The sequence below is a fragment of the Gracilinanus agilis genome, chromosome 4 (assembly GCF_016433145.1).
Source record: "Gracilinanus agilis isolate LMUSP501 chromosome 4, AgileGrace, whole genome shotgun sequence".
NCBI classification, from domain to species: domain Eukaryota; kingdom Metazoa; phylum Chordata; class Mammalia; order Didelphimorphia; family Didelphidae; genus Gracilinanus; species Gracilinanus agilis.
The window spans coordinates 193,955,975-193,977,411 of NC_058133.1; the positions used below are offsets into that span (position 1 = coordinate 193,955,975).

At 34.8% G+C, this 21,437-nt stretch overlaps 1 protein-coding gene across 1 annotated transcript in view; it reads left to right on the top strand.

The window, feature by feature from the left end:
* Positions 1–990: 990 nt before the first annotated feature.
* MED1 (mediator complex subunit 1) overlaps positions 991–21,437 on the top strand; it is a 28,435-nt gene continuing 7,988 nt past the window's right edge. The window contains exons 1-13 of the mRNA XM_044672407.1: positions 991–1,089; positions 2,860–2,938; positions 4,626–4,680; positions 4,800–4,932; positions 5,734–5,762; positions 8,597–8,668; positions 10,397–10,471; positions 11,159–11,232; positions 11,608–11,697; positions 18,095–18,209; positions 19,188–19,312; positions 19,498–19,616; positions 20,309–20,510. Of these exons, the coding sequence (XP_044528342.1) occupies positions 1,003–1,089; positions 2,860–2,938; positions 4,626–4,680; positions 4,800–4,932; positions 5,734–5,762; positions 8,597–8,668; positions 10,397–10,471; positions 11,159–11,232; positions 11,608–11,697; positions 18,095–18,209; positions 19,188–19,312; positions 19,498–19,616; positions 20,309–20,510 (1,255 nt within the window). The 5' untranslated portion in view covers positions 991–1,002. The remainder of the gene's footprint in view (positions 1,090–2,859; positions 2,939–4,625; positions 4,681–4,799; positions 4,933–5,733; positions 5,763–8,596; positions 8,669–10,396; positions 10,472–11,158; positions 11,233–11,607; positions 11,698–18,094; positions 18,210–19,187; positions 19,313–19,497; positions 19,617–20,308; positions 20,511–21,437) is intronic.

A 21,437-nucleotide genomic window follows, 5' to 3' on the forward strand; every position in this document is an offset into this window, starting at 1 on the left:
TTTTTAAAAATTTTATTTTTTAAACCCTTAGAATTTAAACCTTAAAGTATTAGAATCAATACTGTTTATTGGTTTCAAGGCAGAATTCTGGTAAGGACTAGGCAATGGGAGTTAAGTGACTTGCCCAGGGTTACACAATTAGGAAGTGTCTGAGGTCAGATTGGATCCCAGGACCTCTTATCTTTGGGCCTGGTTCTTAATTCACTGATCCACCTAGCTTCCTCCCCAAACCTTTTTTTTTTTACTATCATCCTCTCCACATATTCTTTGCTCCAGTCAAACTGTCCCTTGAACATTCCCTGTATTTTCTCATCTGCTAATGCTATTTCCTGTTCATGGCATTAAACTCCAATGCATGCCACTTCTTCCATGAAGCCTTTCCTTCTGATATTTTTTTAAAAGGATGGAAATTTCCAGTCACTAAACTGTTTACAAATATTGATAGTATGAAATAGAGATGACCTTATATTTATTCTCTCTTTACTTGGTTGAACAGTAGTGTAGTTCAACTATAGCTTCCTTAGTTCTGGTCATTAGTTTGTATGCCTTTGTATCATTAAATATATTTTATTTTTAGTAAATAATATCACTGAGGTTCTTCTAACATGTCATATCCTAACCTACTAATTTTATTGGGTCCCATAAAAATACAATATTAGGTGAAACGTTATAGGCTGTTCTACAGCTTAGCTATCTAATCCACATGTTAGGCATTTGGCCAAATGGCATTTTATTTGCTTATAATTTAGCATTTATTATAAGCAATTATTTGCTTTTTATTATATATTTTATATTAATATGTATTTTATATATTAAATTATAAGCAACTAGTTGCTTATAATTTAGCATTGGTTTAATTGGCTGAGGCACTAATACTTGAACATGACTATAAATATTTCCATTATTTTGTAAGAAAACTTAAGTATAGCAGGTCATATTGTAAATAAAATTTCCTAATGACATCTCTTTGTTTATATTACAGAGGCAGAGAAACTGACTAAGATGAGTTCCCTTTTGGAAAGACTCCATGCAAAATTTAACCAAAACAGACCTTGGAGTGAAACCTTTAAGCTCATTCGTCAGGTTACGGTAAGAATGATAAAGATATGAGGCAAAGTGTTTTAGATGCTACTGGAATATACCTAGGTCTTCCTGGCTTTGAGGCCTGCTTTTAATCTGTTATTCCTTGCTGTATTCTGTAAAAGAATATACATTTAAAATAAAACAGGGATGCAAAATATATCTAAGTGGGGGAAAAAAAACCAGTAGAAGGAAAATATTTTGTGATCTCTAAGGAAGAAAATGGTCATTACTGATTAGGAGAATCAGTAAGGCTTTTCTGAGAATAGAGCATTTGAAGGGGGCTTCAAAAAATGATCAAGAATTCAACAGGAGGATGTATGAATTAAGGAATTATAGGGAATATGGGACAAAGTAAGTATAAGTATGAAAATAGAAAAGCAGAGAATCTGTATAAGGAATGATGAGGAATCCAGTTTGGTTGGTTCATAAAAGTCTTCTAGACAGTGTTAGGAGAGGAAGAAAGTGAAAAGGTACTGGAGTATGAATTGCAAGACTAAAGAGTTTGAACTTTTTCAGTAGGCAATAGTATAGAGGACCAGCTCTATATGGTAGGGGTCCTGAGTGGCATTTTACGGCGTCGGATTGCTAAGACAGGAAAAAGAAACTGAGAACAGCCGAACTAGAGGTTAGCCCATGCTGATCCCACGCTATGGGATTTTTGACTTTATTTTATACTGGTTTCAAACAAAGAACACAAAGAAAGAATCACAGCTGTGAAGGGGGTTATAAATCATACACAATTCATTAAAGCCTAAAAAATAGAGATATGGGTGCAAAGACAAGGGCCAAGTTCCAACCACCAGTTAGTAGGGGATAATTCCGGAAGCAGAAATAAATTTCATGGAGATGTTTACTAATTGCGTTCTGCCTTGATTTACAGATCTGCACCTGGTCAGATAGTCTGGACTAAATTGTCCGGCTCCAGTCCTTATCTAAGTAATATATTTTTTAGGTTTCAGGCTTCTTAATTATCAAGGAGAGAAATTGTCAAGGAGAGGAATTGTTAACTCAGTAGCTGCTGGTCTGGTTAAGGACTGAAAGCTTTCCAATAAGAATATTGAGAGAATGTGGGGATCTAAAAATGAGTCAAAAGAGGAGCCTCAGATTTTTACCTTAGATGGTCCATTCTATCTGCATCTGACATGCAGTGCAGAAAAATCATACACGCAGTTTTACTTGCCAATGATTTTGTAATGGGATCCAGATAAAACATCTATTACAGACTCTATTTCTCTAAATGACTCCTAATAGCCTCTTGGAGGGGTCAAGTTGTTTTTGGATTAATCTACCTGCTGGTACCAGAGCTTTTCAGGGCTCAGGTGACCAGGACCAAACACAAAGACTGCCTCAGCCTGGATTGGTCACGTAGGTCCAGATAACAGGCCCTAAATTTAAACCTTTTTCTCCAATTGGCTCTTTACATATAACGGCTTTCAACACAATAGTGATCGTGAAAGGTTCTGAGCAGAGAGAATGTCTTTAACAGATTTAGGCATAAGGAAAAGGCTGGGTAGTACTGAGGAAAGAACTCTTGATTGAGAGTCAGAAGGGACATGAGGTCTAATAATCCTCCTGATGCTGTCATCTTGGGAAAGTCTTTTTACCTCAGTGAGCCTCTGCTTCCTCATCTGTAAAATGGGGATAATGACTGTGGTATCTGGTAAGTTAATATCCTTGAAGTATTACATAAATGTCAGTTCTTATGATAGTGAGGTTCTGCTGTAATTCAGTGGTTCCCAGTAAGATTGTTTCAGTATTCTTTTTTCCTCTATATAGGAAAAACGAGTTGTGATGAGTACCAGCGGGCACCAGTATTTGGTCAGTTGTTTGGAGACCTTGCAGAAGGCACTCAAAGGTATGTCTGCACTTTTGAAACACATAGCCTTCTTTAGATTTTTTTCCTCCCATCTCAGATATTATATGATTTATAAGAGACAATGTGGCTTAATGAAAAGAGCTTTGCACTTTGGAGTCAGAAAACTTTGATCTGAATCCTGCCTCTGATACTTTTTGGCTTGTCCTGACCTTGGAGGAGTTAACTTTCACCACCCTGAACCTCAGTTTCCACATCTTTCAGTCAGGGATAATGCTTTTAGTCTTGGATTGACCTCATCTATCTCTTATTGTGAGGCCCAAATGAAAAAACATTGGTAAAGCATTTGTAAATCTTAAAGCATCTATCAAGGTCAGCTTATTATGTTTAAGCAGAAATTAGGCAGACATGATTTTTGATTCTAGGTATTTACTTCAATTGTTACTAAACCTAGTGATACTTATGTGTGAAAAACTTCTTAAACTTTGTAAACTTCTCCTTTTAGTCCTTATTTTTAATAACAAATCTAAAAAGATCAATGATGACAGTTAAATGTGGGTACCTAGATTAAACCTTTGTGCTTTCTTCATAACGAGTCATTTGTTATTTTATTTCATTTATTTATTTATTTATTTAATTATTTTTTGGGGGCCCTTACCTTCCGTTTTGGAGTCAATACTGTGTATTGGCTCCAAGGCAGAAGAGTGGTAAGGGCTAGGCAATGAGGGGTCAAGTGTCTTGCCCAGGGTCACACAGCTAGGAAGTATCTGAGGCCAGATTTGAACCTAGGACATTTGTTATTTTAGAAGTTAAAAAATTTTAATTGAAAATTAAACATTTTAATTGAAAATTTTTTAGCATTGTTAATAGAGAATGTTTTCAGGAAAAGGATTTAAAATAAATTCAGGTATTCAATTTGGTAGCTATTATACTGTTTACTTTCTGATAACTGTAGAGTTTTTGTTGTGATTTATCACCAATTAGGCTAGTTCAGCTGAGGTATTTATTCTCCCTGTGTGTGTTTGATGTTATTCTTAATTTTTTTAACACTATCCAAAAAGAATGTTTGGATTGTTTTAGTTAAAACATAATTTGTCCAATACCACCAGTTTATGCCATCAAAGTTGAGATGGGGAAGTTCAGTGTTTAGCTCTCCCAACAGATAGAGCTTATTTTAACCCTGGTTAGAATCTAGTATTCCTGCCGATCTTGTTACTAATCCTATGACCTTAAAATTCAGTAACAGTTTTACCAACCACATAATGGACATGCAGATATATGTTTCAAAGGCTCATCTAGATCAGTGATGGGCAAATTACCGCCGGAAAGGGGGGAGGGGGCCTGAAATGTTCTGTGGCCTCCGGACATTATTCCTAATCTGACGAATACAATGAGTAGGATACAATACAATGAAACTTGGAAAGAGTTGCCTTAGAAACAGACTGACAGATGAGCATTTCCTTTCCTTTGGCCTCCTCTTTAAAAAGTTTGCCCATTGCTGATCTAGATAATGCTTCCAAAAGGTACATAATGATGTGTTAACTAGCTTGATTTTAAGCCTTCCTTTGAGCCATCTTTTTGAATAAAAATATAAAAATAGAGAGACACACAAAAGAAATTTGGTAAATTTACCAACATATCAAGTGAGTCTTAGAGTATATGAACTATTCTACACCTGTTGTCCCCATTTCTGATAAAAGTCTGATAGATTTTTTTCTCCCTTCTTCAGTGACATCTTTACCAGCAATGACTGACCGGTTGGAGTCTATAGCAAGACAGAATGCGTAAGTAATTTTTAGACCATAGAGAAACATTTTAAGTCTTTGTTGACTTATTGGGTGTCGGGGAGGAGTTCTTCATTTATCTTTTAATAATTGTTTTTTATTTTTTTGGTTCCTGTCAGACTGGGCTCTCATCTTAGTGCCAATGGTACTGAATGTTACATCACATCAGATATGTTCTATGTGGAAGTGCAGTTAGATCCTACGGGGCATCTTTCTGATGTCAAAGTAGCTCATCATGGAGAGAATCCTGTGGTATGTGCTCCTGAGATTTCTTTGGAAACTGTTGGACTTATACAGAAAGACAATCTAAAAGTGAACTCGATCATTCTTAGGCTTAGGTATTTAATGAGCCACTGCCTAAATTAAGGGTTTCCAACCCTTTTTACTTCTGTACTTGTTTTCTCTAACTCTTATGAAATATGAAATGAATACTTGGGCCTACCATGCTTATGCAAGTAAAAATTAATTCTTCATAAGGAAAAATTAGCCTTTTGACAGGCTTCTCATATTTTCTATTTAAAGAATTTTTATTTATTTAAATTTTAAAACAATTTTTAAAATTTAAATTAAATTAAATTTAAATTTAAATAAAAAATAAAAAATAAATATTTATATGAAAAATATATATTTAAAGATTTGAACCCTCTGTTGGGAACCCCTGGACTAAATAATTGACTCAGCTATAGTATTGTGAAGGTATTCATAGGAGTTTTATTCTATTGTATAACTTGTTATGCCATGAAATTCAATATGATTCAATTCTAAAATGAATTTCATTCAAAGTGAATAATTGGAAATATGATAAAAACCTGTTAATAACATAGTTTTGTCATATAGACTCCCAGTGAGAAAAAAGAAAAAAGAGATTCTAGAATATTTATTAAACTACTGTTTTTTAAAACTAATATATTTTCTTGGATTAAAAAAAACTCCATTAGATTTTCAATTGGAAAGGAATGTTTTCATTATAAGACTTTCTTGGGGAAAAAAAGAAATTTATTGTTCAAAAGTGTTGTGTTTGAGTTTTTAAAAAAACAATCTTTCTATTTTCAGAGCTGTCCTGAGCTAGTGCAACAACTCAGGTGAGAAAATGATATTTAAATTACTTGATATTGATTGACAATGTTTCTCTTGTCTCTGAAGGAAATCAAACTTTTGGTAGATTTTCAGGGTCTTAGCTTAAAATTTCATATCACCTTTCAAAGTTGTTGTTTTTTTTTTTATATATCTTTGTTTAATTTAGCCTTGTGATCTCTGCAGAGAGACAAAAATACCTGCAGCATAGTAACTAAATGATGGAATATTTAGAGAAATTCAAGCAATAGGAAGAAAATATTACAAGGTTTTTATTTTTTGAAAGATTTTTTTTGTTGTTGGTCTTTGACACTGTTCATTTATCTACTACCTCTGTATGTAGGGCCTAGGGCAAAGCTTTTTGTCCTTTGGCAAAGCTGCTTGTCTTAGTGCATCCTTGGCATGGCACTTTTCCCTCCTTCTGCCATCATGGAACTCCTTCTCAAGAACAAGTTATAAAGAGAATAAATGTGTTAACTTGGATCATTATACATACCAAAGACAACTTTGTTACTGGGATTTAGATGAACATTTCATTGCTTAAAGCAAACTTAGTTTTGTTTCTTCAGAGGTTATAGGAAGAAGTATACATTGAAAAAAATTTATTTAACATCAAAATCTGAACCTTCAGAATACTATATGGAGGTATCTTGGAATATGTATTAAAACACAGTGAATTCAATTAAGTCTTAAGCTGGAAGTCTGGTAGAAAAATAATCAGAATATACTTAGTTTGACATTAACATGAATGAAATGGTAGAATCTTTTTTATTTCTGTGTTCTAGATTTAAAAAAATTTTTGATGAAATCTTGTTTTTACCTCACCTTTATTTACAGATATCCTTCCTTCTTTCTCTATCCAGTGAACCACCTCTTGTAATAAAGAATTTTAAAGAGAGAGAGAGAGAAAGAAAGGCAATGCAGTAAAACTTAATACACATCAAATGAATCTTAGAGAATATAAACTATTCCACACCCATAAAACCTTCCCTTTGTGAAAAGGGAGTATACTATTGACTTCTACTTCTACAGTTCCAATACCAATAGAAAACTGAAGTGGAAATTTATATATTTTTTACTTTTATGAATCTTAGTATAGTGTTAGCATATGCATTTTATATTTTTTGGTTGATTTTATTTAACTTTTTTCCCTGTGTTACAAGGAATACTACCTTGTATTTATTTTGTACACATTATATTTATCATTTGTGTTGTCTGCCTCATTTGAATGGAAGCTTCTTAAGAGCAGGAGCTATTTAAATTTAGTCTCTAGCACATACTAGGAGCTAGATAAATGCTTTTTGAATGTTTAAAAATCTCACTGAGAAGGGGAATCAGGAGAGCATATATCTGGACATTTAGGTATTGTAAAAATAAAAGTCATCAATAAGGTCTTTAAAACTAAGGTGTTATTGCTATATTTTAGTTGTTGGTATTCAGTTGTATTCCACTTTTAATGATCCCTTGGACAATGCTAAAGCATGCCAATACTTTTCTTAGCAAGGATACTGGGATGGCTTGTCATTTCCTCCTCCAAAGGCAAATGGAGGTTAAGTGACTTGCCTAGGGTCTCACTAGTAAGAGTTTGAGGCAGGATTTAAATTCAGATCTTCCTGACTCCTGGCACTGGCACTGGCCTGGCACTCTATCCCCAGAGTCATAGATTACTCTTTGGATCCATCTCCTCCTCCCTACTATTGAGCCATCCCTCATAACAAAGAATTTTGACATCAGTAAAATTTTAAATTAAGGCAAAATTTTGATGTGAAATAATTTTTAATCCTTAATTATTGTTTGAAACTTTAGTACTCTGAAAGCTATATGATTGCCTTGTTACTTAAAAGGAGAGGATATATTTTCTAACTCTAGCGATTTAAATCCTAATAACACTATTACAACTAATACTATTCATATGGCTTTTAAAGATTTGCAAAGTACTTTTGTCTTCTTTAATCCTCAGAACAGCTTTAGGAGGTAGATACTGTTACTCCATTTTACAGATGAGAAAACTGAGGCAGACAAAAGTTAAATGAATTACCACAGAGCTAGTATCTGAGGCAGGATTTGAACTCATATCTTCCTGACTGCAGGTCTAGTGCTCTGTATTCACTATACTAGCGATGGGCAAACTTTAAAGAGGGGGCCAAAGGAAAGGAAATGCTCATCTGTCAGTCTGTTTCTAAGGCAACTCTTTCCAAGTTTCATTGTATTGTATCCTACTCATTGTATTCGTCAGATTAGGCATAATGTCCCCGAGGCCTGTTAGAACATTTCAGGGCCCCCTCCCCCCGCATCTGGCCCTCGGGCTGTAGTTTGCCCCTCACTGCACTATACCATCTAGTTATTTCAGTCAGTATTCCTTTAATGCTTAAAATTCATTCACAAAAAGAGTGATCTGTCAGTATAGTATATTATTCAGGGACAAATTTCTCACAGTTATGCAAGGGAAAAAATATAGTTTTTATGGTGGCATACACAGTGCAACTAAAGGGTACAGTTTGGTTTTATAGAAGCCAAATTAAGGGATAAAGGGTAGGGTGGAACTTGTGGCTTATATTCAGATCAATATGTCATCTGCACAATGTGAATTAATCAAGGTCTCTTGATTTGTCTTTTTTAACTGCTTATTAGTTTCTTCACTATAACAATGAGGCAGGGCCAGGAAGACAAAAAAGTATAAAATTGTTGAGTGTTGTTATTCAACAGATATAGTACAGGGCTTTGGTGGAGAAAGATTTGAGAAAATGACTGAAACAAAAGCTTCAGATTTAGCTTCTTTGCAGTGAATAATCAAGTTAAATTTAATTTTTGTCTGTCTTCATTGAACATTTCTTCCTCATAGAGAGAAAAATTTTGATGAATTCTCCAAGCATCTTAAAGGCCTTGTTAATCTGTATAAACTTCCAGGGGACAAGTAAGTAAAAAAAAATTTTTTTTCTTTTTGGTTAAAAAATACTAAGTTTCATTACAAAACATGGATGGATATTTGCTAAGAAATTTGCCAAGATTATCTGTGAATCAATCCATTTTACTATTTTTTTTATCCATATTGATATCTTGAAAATAGAGCTAATAAAAATCTACTAATGCTTAAATAATGTCTGTAAAGCTGATTATAAGAGTTGAAGGGTGAGTGATTGTTAGTTTGTTGTTGCATTAGCATTTTAACATATTGAACAGAGTATAGGTATTGTGGAAATAGTATATCAGTTTCATTAATAGTTACCCCATCTGAGGTTTTACCAGACAAACTTGTTACTTTGGCATAAACTGAAATTACAAAATCAACTTTAGTGAATCAAACTGAAATAGCTTTCAAGTGTTTAAGAAATGTTTGCTTATAATCTATGCATTATTCTGTCTTAACTTTCTGACTATATGCATTTTTATAGTGATACACGCAATTTATTTTTTAAAATATTTTTATTGATATCTTTTTTATATCATTTTAATTTCCAAAGTGTCCCTTCTTTTTCCCCCTCCAAAAGACTAATCACTTATTTTTATTTACTTATTTTTTTTAAGCCCTTACCTTCTATCTTAACGACAATACTATGTATTGATTGGTTCCAAGGCAGAAGAGCAGTACAGGCTGGGGGATACCGGGGTGTTAAGAGACTTGCCCAAGGTCACACAATTAGGAAGTATCTGAGGCCAGATTTGCATTTAGGACCCCCTGTCTCTAGGCCTGGCTCTCAATCCACTGAGCCACCCAACTGCCCCCAGACTTAATCACTTATTAATAAAGAAAAAAAAAGGAGAAAAAGTTCATGAATAGTAACAAATGGTGTCTCATTTCCAGAAAGCGGGGAAGATGCCTTCTGATATACTTTCTAACCAAGCTTCATTTTCTGTTTTGTTTTTATTATTCTTTTCATTTACTTGTTGCCCTGTTTCCTCAGTCTTCTTTCTTTTCCTTGTATCAGTTTAAGATATATCTTCCTATATTTCTTTGTGTTCAGTAATAACCCATGTGAAAGGGAAGAAACAATCACAGCCTTTCAATTTGCCTAGGACTGCCAAGGGCGGGGCAGTGCTTGTGGCCAGTTAGGGTGTGAACTTTCCTTGTTAGTGACTTACTAAGTGTTAAGTAGGGATACTTTAAGTTCTTGATTGATTAACTTAAAATAGACAAAGAGAATAAAAAATTCCCTTTCAAAACCCATTATGTTCATGTGCCACATCTTGTTTTTTCCTAATTGATAGAGGTTGACTTTATTTTTACTTCTTTACTACTTATGAAGTGCTACTATAAATATTTTGTTCTATATCAGAGGTTGGCAACGTATGGCTCTCGAGCCATATCTGGCTCTTTTGAGGGCCAGATATGGCTCTTTCTGGAGGAGCCATAAAGTCAATTTTTTTTCAGGCACTGTTACAGGAGCACACACTGTGAGCACTGTACGGCTCTCACGAAATTACATTTTTAAAAATGTGGCATTTATGGCTCTCACGGCCAAAAAGGTTGCCGACCCCTGCTCTATATGGTACCTTTCTTTTTCTCATTGACTTTCCTGGGTAGATAGATGCCTAGTAGTCGGTGCTCTGAGTCAGAGAGGATGGACTTTGAATTATTTCAATTTGATGCTCACAATTTCATGTCAACTGTTATTTTGACTTTTTTTTTCCCAATTCTCTCTAGCAAACTAAAGACTAAAATGTACTTGGCTCTCCAATCCCTAGAACAAGATCTATCCAAAATGGCACTTATGTACTGGTAAGATTGGCTAAAGCGAAATCACTTTTTTTAAATTTATTTATTTAGGTTTTTATTTTTTTAAAACATTTATTAATATTTATTTTTTAGAAAAGTTAACATGGTTACATAATTCATACTCTTACTTTCCCCTTCACCCCCCTCCCCCAGCTCTCCTCATCCCCATGGCTGATGCGTATTTCGACTGGTTTTAACATGTGTCATTGAGCAAGACCTATTTCCAAATTGTTGATCAAAATCACTTTTTATATATAAGACAGTGGTTCTCAAATTTTTTATCCTCTTTTCCCCAGGCTACATGGTATATATGCTACCTAAGTGAGCACTCTGTACTACATAATACCACTATATTCTACACACCTAGTTATTCCTGTATTTATATTTCTTAGGTATTTCAACCACCTATTAGTCATTTAGTATTCCATAGCTTTCAGTCTCTTTGCACCTTGCCCTGCCAAAGATAGCCTCCTCCATTTAGAGAAATACTACTATAGACTCTAAATCTTATATTGACCACATGTAGATTCTTATTAACATTGTATGTTAAAATAAATAATGACCTTGACTAGGTAGTGAATTGGGTTCAGGACAGATTGAATATTGAAGGGGGAAGTACCCTTAAATTACAGTTGGATAAGGGAAACCAATGTTCACTCATAGTAAATCTTAGATTTTTTCATCTTACAGGAAAGCTACCAATGCCAGTCCCTTGGACAAGATACTTCATGGCAGTGTTGGATATCTCACCCCAAGAAGTGGGGGTATGTCATTATATTTTGCTTATTTTGAAAAAATGGATATCTTGAAGTGACTAGTCACTATCTCAAGTTTGTTATCAAAATATGCAGTAGGTGAAAGTTCCTGATTTTTGATTCAGTGTCCATTTATATTAACTTTATGGTCTTGACTAGAAAACCCAAGAGTGATTTCTTTTGGAGCATTAAGGAAAGCGCGGCATATAGAGATTCATAAAACAATTCATAAAATATTAATTACTTTGGAGAGTGAATCGTTGTATGTGAAACTATTTTTCTTGGATGCTTTTTCACAGGGATATGAATGATTTAATCATTTTATAAATGATTCACTTGAATTGCAACTCTGCTTACATTTAGACTAATTTTTAATTTCCATAGGTCACTTGATGAATTTGAAGTACTATGCATCTCCCTATGATCTATTGGAAGATAAGACAGCAACCCCAATCATTTTGCATGAAAATAATGGTAAGTCTTGCTTTTCTATAAGAAGGTTTATAGGTAAAACAGTTGTCATAAATATAGAGTTGGAATGAACCTTAGAAGCCAAGCTGGTTGAAGCTGATCATTTTATAGATCAGGAAAGTAAGGCTTATAGAGAGTAAGTGATTTTCACATGTTCACATACCTTGGGGGTCAGCAATAGGATTTAAATTCAAATTTTCTTTATTCCAAGGCCAGTACTCCATCATGTATGTTCCTCTTAAAGCACTTATGTAGTAATAAGGAATTGAGATTTTGTGTATTATTCAGTTGAAAAGCTATAGAAGTGATGTATGGTTTTTATTTGATTTTAATTTTATTGATAATTTTTATTATGCATGTGATAGTCAACATCAGCAAATGTTATTATTTACATATGCTAAAAATAGACTTATTGTATATGGAATCTTAAATCTCTTACCTATAGCTTGTCAGTTAGTACATATTAAAATTAACTCAATTACACCATGTTGCATGTCTGTGACCCTTTCTGACTTTTTTTTGCTCATTTATTTTATTTTTAAAAATTCTTACTTTCTTTGTTAATGGCAGTTCTAAGTGAGAAGAGCCACAAAGGGTAGGCAATTGGAGTTAAGTGACTTGTCCATGGTCACGTAGCTAGGAAGTGCCCAAGGCCATATTTGAGCTCAGAAACTCCTATTTCCAGTCCTGGCTTTCTATCCTACTGAACCTTCTGCTGCCCCCCTCATTTACTTTGTAGAGTGTGCAGTACCATAATTTTTCCCTGCAGGTTGTCTGTGGATTCTTACAATTGGCTCTTTGTTTTCTGTGCTCAGAAATTCTGAGTAGTTTTCTTTGTATTATTTCTTGTATTTTTGACATATTCCCTTGGGAGATAGTCTCCCAAGTTGTCTTTATACATCCTGCCTTTGAATCAATACGTTTTGCTTGTGTGGAAATCATGTTATCTAATAAGATTTTTTCTTTTTTGCTTCTTCCATTTTTCTTTTACTTTTGTTTATTTGCATTCCCAATCAGTTATTCTCTCTTTTATTTCCTCTTGGAACAACTAGGATAGAGAGGATAGAGTGCTGGGCCCTTTAGTCAGGAAGATGAGTTCAAATTCAGCCAATGACCATGGGCAAGCCACTTAACCTCTTAATTTAGTGTTAATTTAGCCTCAGTTTTCTCATGTGTAGAATAAGGGTAATAATAGTACTTATTTTCCAGAGTTGTTTTGAAAATTGAGATAATAATTGCAAAGCATTTAGCACAGTGCCTGTTACATAGTAAGCACTAAATAAATGTTAGCCATTAGCTATTATTTGATAAGACTTGACATAGTAGAGTCAAGTTCTTCTATTATGTCAATTATTTCTGCTGAGTAGGACATAAACTCTGCTTTCACTTCTTCTCTTTTAATCCAGTAAGGAAATCCTGCTCTGATTGCAAACTCTTGGAAATCCACAGGGTCTTCTGCTGAATAAGCAGATTCTTGATTCATTTTCCATTGCCTTACAAGATTTTTTCATGGAAGTCTATACTTTTTAGCTGATATGAAGGCCATATTCCCTTCTGTTATTTATATCTTATTTGTTGCTTTAATTTTCGTATGCTCAAGGTTTTGGGGCATCTAGGTGATTCAGTGGATAGAGTTCTTGGCCCCAAAATCAGTAAGACCTGAGTTCAAATGTGGCCTCAGATATTTACTAGCTATGTGACCTTTAAACCCTATTTGCCTTAGATTCCTAATCTGTCAGATGAACTGGAGAAGGAAATGGCAAACCACTCTAGGATCTTTGCCAAGAAAACCCCAAAAGGGGTCATGAAGAGTCAGACAGGACTAAAAATGACTAATTAAGAATACCAGGTCTTTAATTGAACTTTTTTCCTCCTAAGATTTTTTATTTTTATTTATTTTTAATTTTTTACCAATTACATGTTAACAAATTTCCACACAAGTTTTCCTAAGTTATATGATTGAACTGATCTCCCTCTCTTCCCTTTTCCTTCGGTGCTGGGAGGTGATTCGATCTGCATTATACATGTATTAACATGCAAAACCTTTTCATATTGTTCATTTTTTTAAGTGAATAATCTCATAAAACCAAAATCCCAAAACATAAACCCAAATAAACAATTGAAAAGTCATCTGCTTTCATCTACATTTTGATTCCAACAGTTCTTTCTCTGTAGGTGGATAGCAGTCTTTGTCATAAGTCCCTCCGAATTCTCCAGGATCATTATATTGTTTATAAATAGCTGTCTGTCACAGTTGCATTCGACAGTATTGCTGTTATTGTATATGATGTTTTCCTGGTTCTGCTCATTTAACTCTATATCAGTTCATGTAGCTCTTTCCAGCTCTTTCTGTAATCATCTTGTTCATCATTCCATACATCATAGTATTCCATCACCATCGTATGCCACAATTTGTTCAGCCATTCCCCAATTGATGAACATTCCCTTAATTTCCAATTTTTTGCTGCCACAAAAAGATCAGCTTTAAATATTTTTGTATAAATAGGTCCTTTTCCCTTAATTTTGATCTCCAGATTACTAGATCAAAAGGTATGCATTGTTTTATAGCCCTTTGGACAAAATTCCAAATTGCCCTCCAGGATAATTGGATTAGTTTATAGCTCTGCCAGCAATGCATTAGTATCCCCATTTTGCCACATCCCCTCCGGCATTTTTCATTTTCCTTTACTGTCATTTTGTCCAGTCTGATAAGTGTAAGGTGGTTCCTCAGAGTTGTTTTAATTTGCATTTCTCTAATCAAGAGGGATTTAGAACATTTTTTAATATTATTGATAGCTTTGATTTCTTTCATTTGAAAACTGCTAATTCATATCTTTTGACCATTTGTCAATTGGGGAATGACTTGTATTCTTATAAATTTGATTTAGTTCTTTATATATTTGAGAAGTTAGACCTTTGTCATAGAAATTTGTTATAAAATTTTTCCCCAGTTTGTTGTTTCCCTTCTAATCTTGGTTTTATTTGTACAAAAAAAATTTTTTTTTTTAAGTTTTACAGTCAATACTGAGTATTGGTTCTAAGGCAGGAGAGTGTTAAGGGCTAGGTAATGGGGGTTAAGTGACTTGCCCATGGTCATGCAGCTAGGTAGTGTCTGAATTTAGATTTGAACCTAGGACTCCCATCTCTAGGCTCATTACACTGAGAGCCACCTAGCTCTCCCATGTAAAAAGACTTTAAAATTTAATATAATAAAAATTATTCTTCTTATATCTTGTAATGTTCTTTGCTCTTTTGTTTGGTCATAAATACTTCCCTTCTCCATAGATCTGACAGGTAAAACTATTCTATGTTCCCCTAATTTATTTATAATAATTTTATTTATAATATCACCCTTTATATATAAATTACATATCCATTTTGACCTTATCTTGGTATTGGGTGTGAGATATTGATCTATACCTAATTTTTCCCAAACTTTCCCAATTTTCCCAGCAGTTTTTGTCAAATAGTGAGTTCTTTTCCCCAAAGCTGGGATTTATCAAACACTGTATTGCTGTGGTCATTTACCCCATCTCTATTCCATTGATCCACCCTTCTATTTTTTTTATCCAGTACCAGATTCTAAGATTTTTAGTAATTTCAATCTTTTTTTCCCCCCTTTTATTTTCTCATTGTTCACTGTCTTGTCTCCATCACCTTTGATGATGGTTTCCTTAGACACTAGACCTCAAAGCCATTTCAGCGTCCTTTTATACTTAATAACTCATGTTTCACAGGCCTTATTTTCTGTGTCAGGTGATTTCTATGTGGACACAGCTAATACCAGCTGGATCTTGGGGGGTCTTTTGCTCTGTCACAGAACAGAGTGCCGCCTCACTGCTGGCCTAGACTGACTAATCTTCTGCCTTTTAGTTTTCTATCCCTGAGACAAGGGAGATGGGCTAGAGTTGAGTTCTGTTAAAAGTCCTCGAGCAGTCCTGCTGCTAGAGTATGATGAGTAGTAGAAGAGGAAGTACTGAGGGGATTAGCCTTCTTTGCTTTTGGTTCATTAAATTGTTACCTTATTAGGATTCTTGGTGTTTCAGATTATGGAGACAACTGAAATTGCTTTTTTGCATATAGTTCATATTTTAGAGATACTTAAGAGGTGAGAATTAGAGAAAATGTCTAGGCCATCTTTTTGATTATGTGACCTGGAAACCTCTTGTTTATTTTTAAAATGTTTGTTGATATCTTTTGTTTTGGATCACTGTCATTATTTCTTCTCCCATATAACTCCTCAATCTCAACTCCCCCCTCCCCCCAAAACCAATCCATCAGAATTATAGAATAATTAAGCAAAAAGATGCTCACATGTATTATCTAAAAATATGTTTCATTCTGCCCCTCTAGTCCATCACCTCTTCTAAGAAGTTTGGGAAGTATTTGTTTATTATCAGTCTTGTGGAGTCATAGCAAGTCACTGCATTGATCAGAATTCTTAGGCTCATCAAAAGTTGTTTTTCTTTTAAAGAGTAATTGTCATTGTATAAATTGTTCTCCTAGTTCTCACTTTCCCCTCTATCCATTGATTATACACTCTACAGATTTCCCTTTTATTATTTTTTGACAACTCTTAGTGTAAAAGTTTTCTATGGATTTCCAAAAAATATTTCAAAAAATATTTCAAGTCATTTTGAATACAGTGACCCCCCTCACCCATCTTGGGAGTTGTGTTACAGAGACCCCCGCAATAGGTGAAAATCCACTAAGCAGTAGAATTATATTTATTTTCTTATTTATATTTTAAGGATTTATAAACTCCTATAAGCCTTTTCCACACTCTTATTAACCTACAGTCACTAAGCCAATCAGCATCCAGAACATAGAACACAGTGCTGTGGTGGTCACCTTTCATTCCAACAGCCAATAGTGTACCACAATAAGTGTAACTCCTACAGAATTAGATATATATTTTTTAAAAATCTGTGATAACTGTGATAAGTGAACCACATTATAACAAGGGATGACTGTACTGTTTTCTTTGCTGCTAGATTTACTGTTACAGTAAATCTGTTCTTAGGAATTATTGAAAATAAGAATCCATAGCTATCTCGAATTATTATTTTCTTTGACTTTATATTAAACCTTGAATGTTATGGCTCACATAAATTTTAGGTAGATACTTCTTCCTTGGATTGCATTATTTCCTATTTCTGGTTTTTCTCACTGAGAGTTGTGGTTGATTGGAAAAATGGCTTTTTGGTATGTCAACTGAAAAAGTTACTTCTATTGGTCAAATTCTGTAGGTGATATTAATCATTAACAGGGCAACTTTCATAAATTACTTTATAGCAAGCTTATGAAGCAGGTAAAACAGGTTATAGGGAACAATACTCTCCATTAAAAAAAATTAACTCCCAAATAAAGTTAATTAAATGCTGGCACCTATAAATGTTTGGAGAGATACAAATTTAAAATTCAGAAATATGTGAGTCTACAGAAGATCTGTAATTCTCATTCCTGGTTGCTTTTCTTAGCCTGGAAAATTCCTTGTATCAGAACTCTCCCTACCTAGGCATTTCTATGGCTCAGGGTATAAGTCCTAATGAGGTGGCTGAAGGGCACCTTGCCCAGGGTTACACAGCCAGGTAAGAGAAAGATAGGATCTGAACCTTTGTGACTCCATTCATAATATTTTCTCCACTTAGCATTCTGTTGCTATCTATAAATATGGTACAGAATGGGGGCAGCTGGATGGCTCAGTGGATTGAGAGCCATGCCTAGAGATGGGAGGTCCTAGGTTCAAATCTGGCCTCAGACACTTCCCAGCTATGTGACCCTGGGCAAGTCACTTGACCCCCATTGCCTAGCCCTTACCACTCTTCTGCCTTGAAGCCAATGAACAGTATTGACTCCAAGACAGAAGGTAAGGGTTAAAATATATGGTACAGATTAATACATAAACATACACATATTAGGTACATATATAGGATGTAAACAGAGTTTTCTGTAAGGTAATTGAGGGAGGGAACAACATCATTATTGACGTGGGGAGATTAGGAAGATTTTCCTTGAGGGAGTTAATATTGGAGTTTTGTTCTTTTGTATTTGGGACTAAGAGAATTTCAGTCATGAGGAATAGTATGAGTAAATGTGGGTGTAGCAGACATGGCAGGTAGTCCACTTTGGTTCACAGGTAGAGGACAAAGAGTAGAATATTAAGAGTAGGCTATCTTTGGACTGAATGATCTTGATTATTGGATAGAAGAGTTTGAATTTTATATGATAGGCAGTAGGAAACCATTGAGAGATTTTGAGCAGATAAATGACCTGACCAAAACTATGCATAATGACTTGGCAGTTGTGTAAACTAACTTGTGTTGGTTTATTATCTCTTTTTTATCTATATGGAATTCTAAGGCTGTGAGATCTTGTATTTTCTCCTTCTACCTTTCAGTTCCTCGGACTTTGGGTATGAATGCATCAGTCACAATTGAGGGAACTCCGTCTGCTATGTACAAACTCCCAATTGCACCATTAATTATGGGATCACATCCTGTTGACAATAAATGGTAAGAAACAGTTATTTCTGAGTTAGCAAGGCAGTTAATCCAACTTTTAGCAAGTTGGAAACAAATGTTAAGAAATATTTTTTTTTGCCTATTTCTCTTGTTAAATTGATGGAGTTTAGACTTTTAACATCTCCATATAGTATTTCCATTCATTCCCTTTTATCCATGATATGGTAAAAATATTTATCTCTGAAATTAAATTATGGAATTCCTTCTAATCCTTTTTTTAAAAACACTTACCTTCCATCTTAGTATCTATTCTAAGACAAAGGGCAGCAAGGGCTAGGCATTTGGAATTAAGTTATTTACCCAGGGTGACATAGCTAGGAAGTATTTGAGGTCACATTTCAACCCAGGTCCTCCCAATTTCAAGCCTTGTGCCCTATCCATTGTGCCACCTAGCTGCCTCCAATCGTGGAACTTTTTAAAGAAGAAGCTGGGTGTAGATAATTGTGCCTTTTCTCCTTATCTTAACAATTGCTATTGCTCTTCTTTGGACACACAGTATATACTTTGCACTTAACCTCCTGAGTATTACAATCATAGAATCTTAGATATGACAGAAACCTTAGAGACTGCCTTGTCTAATCCCTCATTCTGTAGATGGGGAGATTGATGCCCAGGGGGCTTAAGTGACTTGCTTAAGCCTTACTTTGTGATCCTGATTTGGGAGCATGTTGGAGTAACAACTAAATACTCAAAAGATATATTTCCAACCAATGTTTCAGTGTTTTAAAGGGGTAATAAGAATAGGACTGGGAGTCGGGCAACCTTAGGTACTGATCATGATTTTGCCATTCATTCACCTTTGACAAACTGAAGAAGTCTGTTCTAGTTTTCTTATATGTAAAATGAGGATTGGAGTAAAGTAATTGCAACAATGAACCTGAAAGACATTTTGTTTAAGTATAGATTTTTGTACATATTTTGATCTTACTTTTAAGTTTTTGAAGTCAACTCAGAACTTATCTTTTCTAGGACTCCTTCCTTCTCCTCTATCACTAGTGCCAACAGTGTTGACCTACCTGCCTGTTTCTTCTTAAAGTTTCCCCGGCCAATCCCAGTATCAAGAGCATTTGTCCAGAAACTGCAGAGTTGTACAGGTATGTTTTAAGTATGGGGGTCATATATTCTTCATAAATGTGAAAGGGAAAATTCTTCAAATCTCTATTGTATGAGATATCTAGCGCTAAGAGCATATACAAAACAGTTGTTGAATAAATGAATGAGAATCATGAAAAGAGAGAATTGTATAACAGTCTAGTTATTATACCTTTTCTTTACCCAGGAATTCCATTGTTTGATACCCAACCAATTTATGTGCCTCTATATGAATTGATCACTCAATTTGAACTATCAAAGGATCCAGATCCAGTACCTTTGAACCACAACATGCGCTTTTATGCAGTAAGTAACTGTTTCAGGGAGAATTATTTAGGGCCAGGGTTATATATCCTTTTCATCCTTTATGACATCATTATTGAGAATAGATACAGTATTCTTTGGGACGATTGAACCAAGTCTCTTTTTATAGTAATAGTCCCCAAAACACTGAGCTAAACTATTGGAAATAATTTGTTAATGAAATCACTATTGACACTTTCAAAAGCTTACATGAATGCCATTGTTTAAATGTCCTCAGATGAAAGCTTCTTATAGTATTTTTATTTTTTCGATCTTACAAGTGGAGGTTGACTTCCTTTTGAACATTTCAAGTTAGCAGGGAACTTGGAAAGGTTCTTGAGTAATACAAATAAATTGTCATATGATTAAAGAGGGTAAAGCATAAAGTGAAATTTGTATTTTGAGATTTTGAGATTTAGATATCGAATGAATTACCAGCGAAAGAGAATTTCCTTCTGCTTTCTTCCTAAATTAATATGCACTCTCATTTGTATATCTTTGTTTAATTTCATTATTTCCTAAAGACAAGGAAGACTTTTCTTGGTCCATTTAGTCAAGTTGGAATTTGTCATCTTAACTAGTTTGTGAACTTGTGGAGATTTATAATTCTCAAGGTCTGCTGTTGACCAGGTTTTGGGAATACTCTTTCATGGTACTTGCTCACTGCATTTGATTGTTTTGGTTTTGTTGCCTAGGCTCTTCCAGGCCAGCAGCACTGCTATTTCCTCAACAAGGATGCCCCTCTCCCAGATGGTCGAAGCCTCCAGGGAACCCTCATCGATAAAGTTACTTTTCAGCATCCTGGTCGTGTCCCTCTCATCCTCAACCTAATCAGACACCAAGTGGCCTACAACACCCTTATTGGAAGCTGTGTCAAGAGAACGATTCTGAAAGAAGGTGTTGCCTCTTTCTTCTCATGTGTTTACTGGCAGGGTCTGGAAGACTTCTTATGAAGGAGTTTCTACTTTATTTTTTTGTGATGTGAAAGATTTTTTTAAATTAATTTAGAATGTTTTTCCATGGTTACATGATTCATATTCTTTCCCTCCCCTCCTCCCATCCCTCTCCCATAGCCAATGAGCAGTTCTACTGAGTTTTACATGTGTTATTAGTTTCACATACATTGTGACGCAATAGATCAAGACCTATTTCCATATTATTAATATTTGTATTAGGGTGATCGCTTAGAGTCTACATCCCCAATCATATCCCCATTGACCCATGTGATCAAGCAGTTGTTTTTCTTCTGTGTTTCTACTTCCATAGTTTTTTCTCTGAATGTGGACAGTGTTCTTTTTCATAAGTCCCTCAGAATTGTCCTGGATCATTGCATTGCTGCTAGTACAGAAGTCGATTACATTCGATTGTGCCGCAGTGTATAAGACGTGTATATACACGTCTCTATGATTAAGGTTCTCCTGGTTCTGCTCTGTTCTTTTCACTCTGCATCAGTTCCTGGAGGTCATTCCAGTTCACATGGAGTTCCTCCAGTTCATTATTCCTTTCAGCACAATAGTATTCCATCACCAACAGATACCACACTTTGTTCAGCCATTCCCCAATTGAAGGGCATACCTTTGTTTTCCAGTTTTTTGCCACCACAAAAAGCACGGCTATAAATATTTTTGTACAGGTCTTTTTCCTTATAATCTCTGGGGTATAAACCCAGCAGTGGTATGGCTAGATCAAAAGGCAGGCAGTCTTTTAAAGCCCTTTGGGCATAGTTCCAAATTGCCATCCAGAATGGTTGGATCAATTCACAAAGGAGTTTCTACTTAAACAACATAGGTGACATTTCTGTAAGACTTCAAGATTTGCAGACTA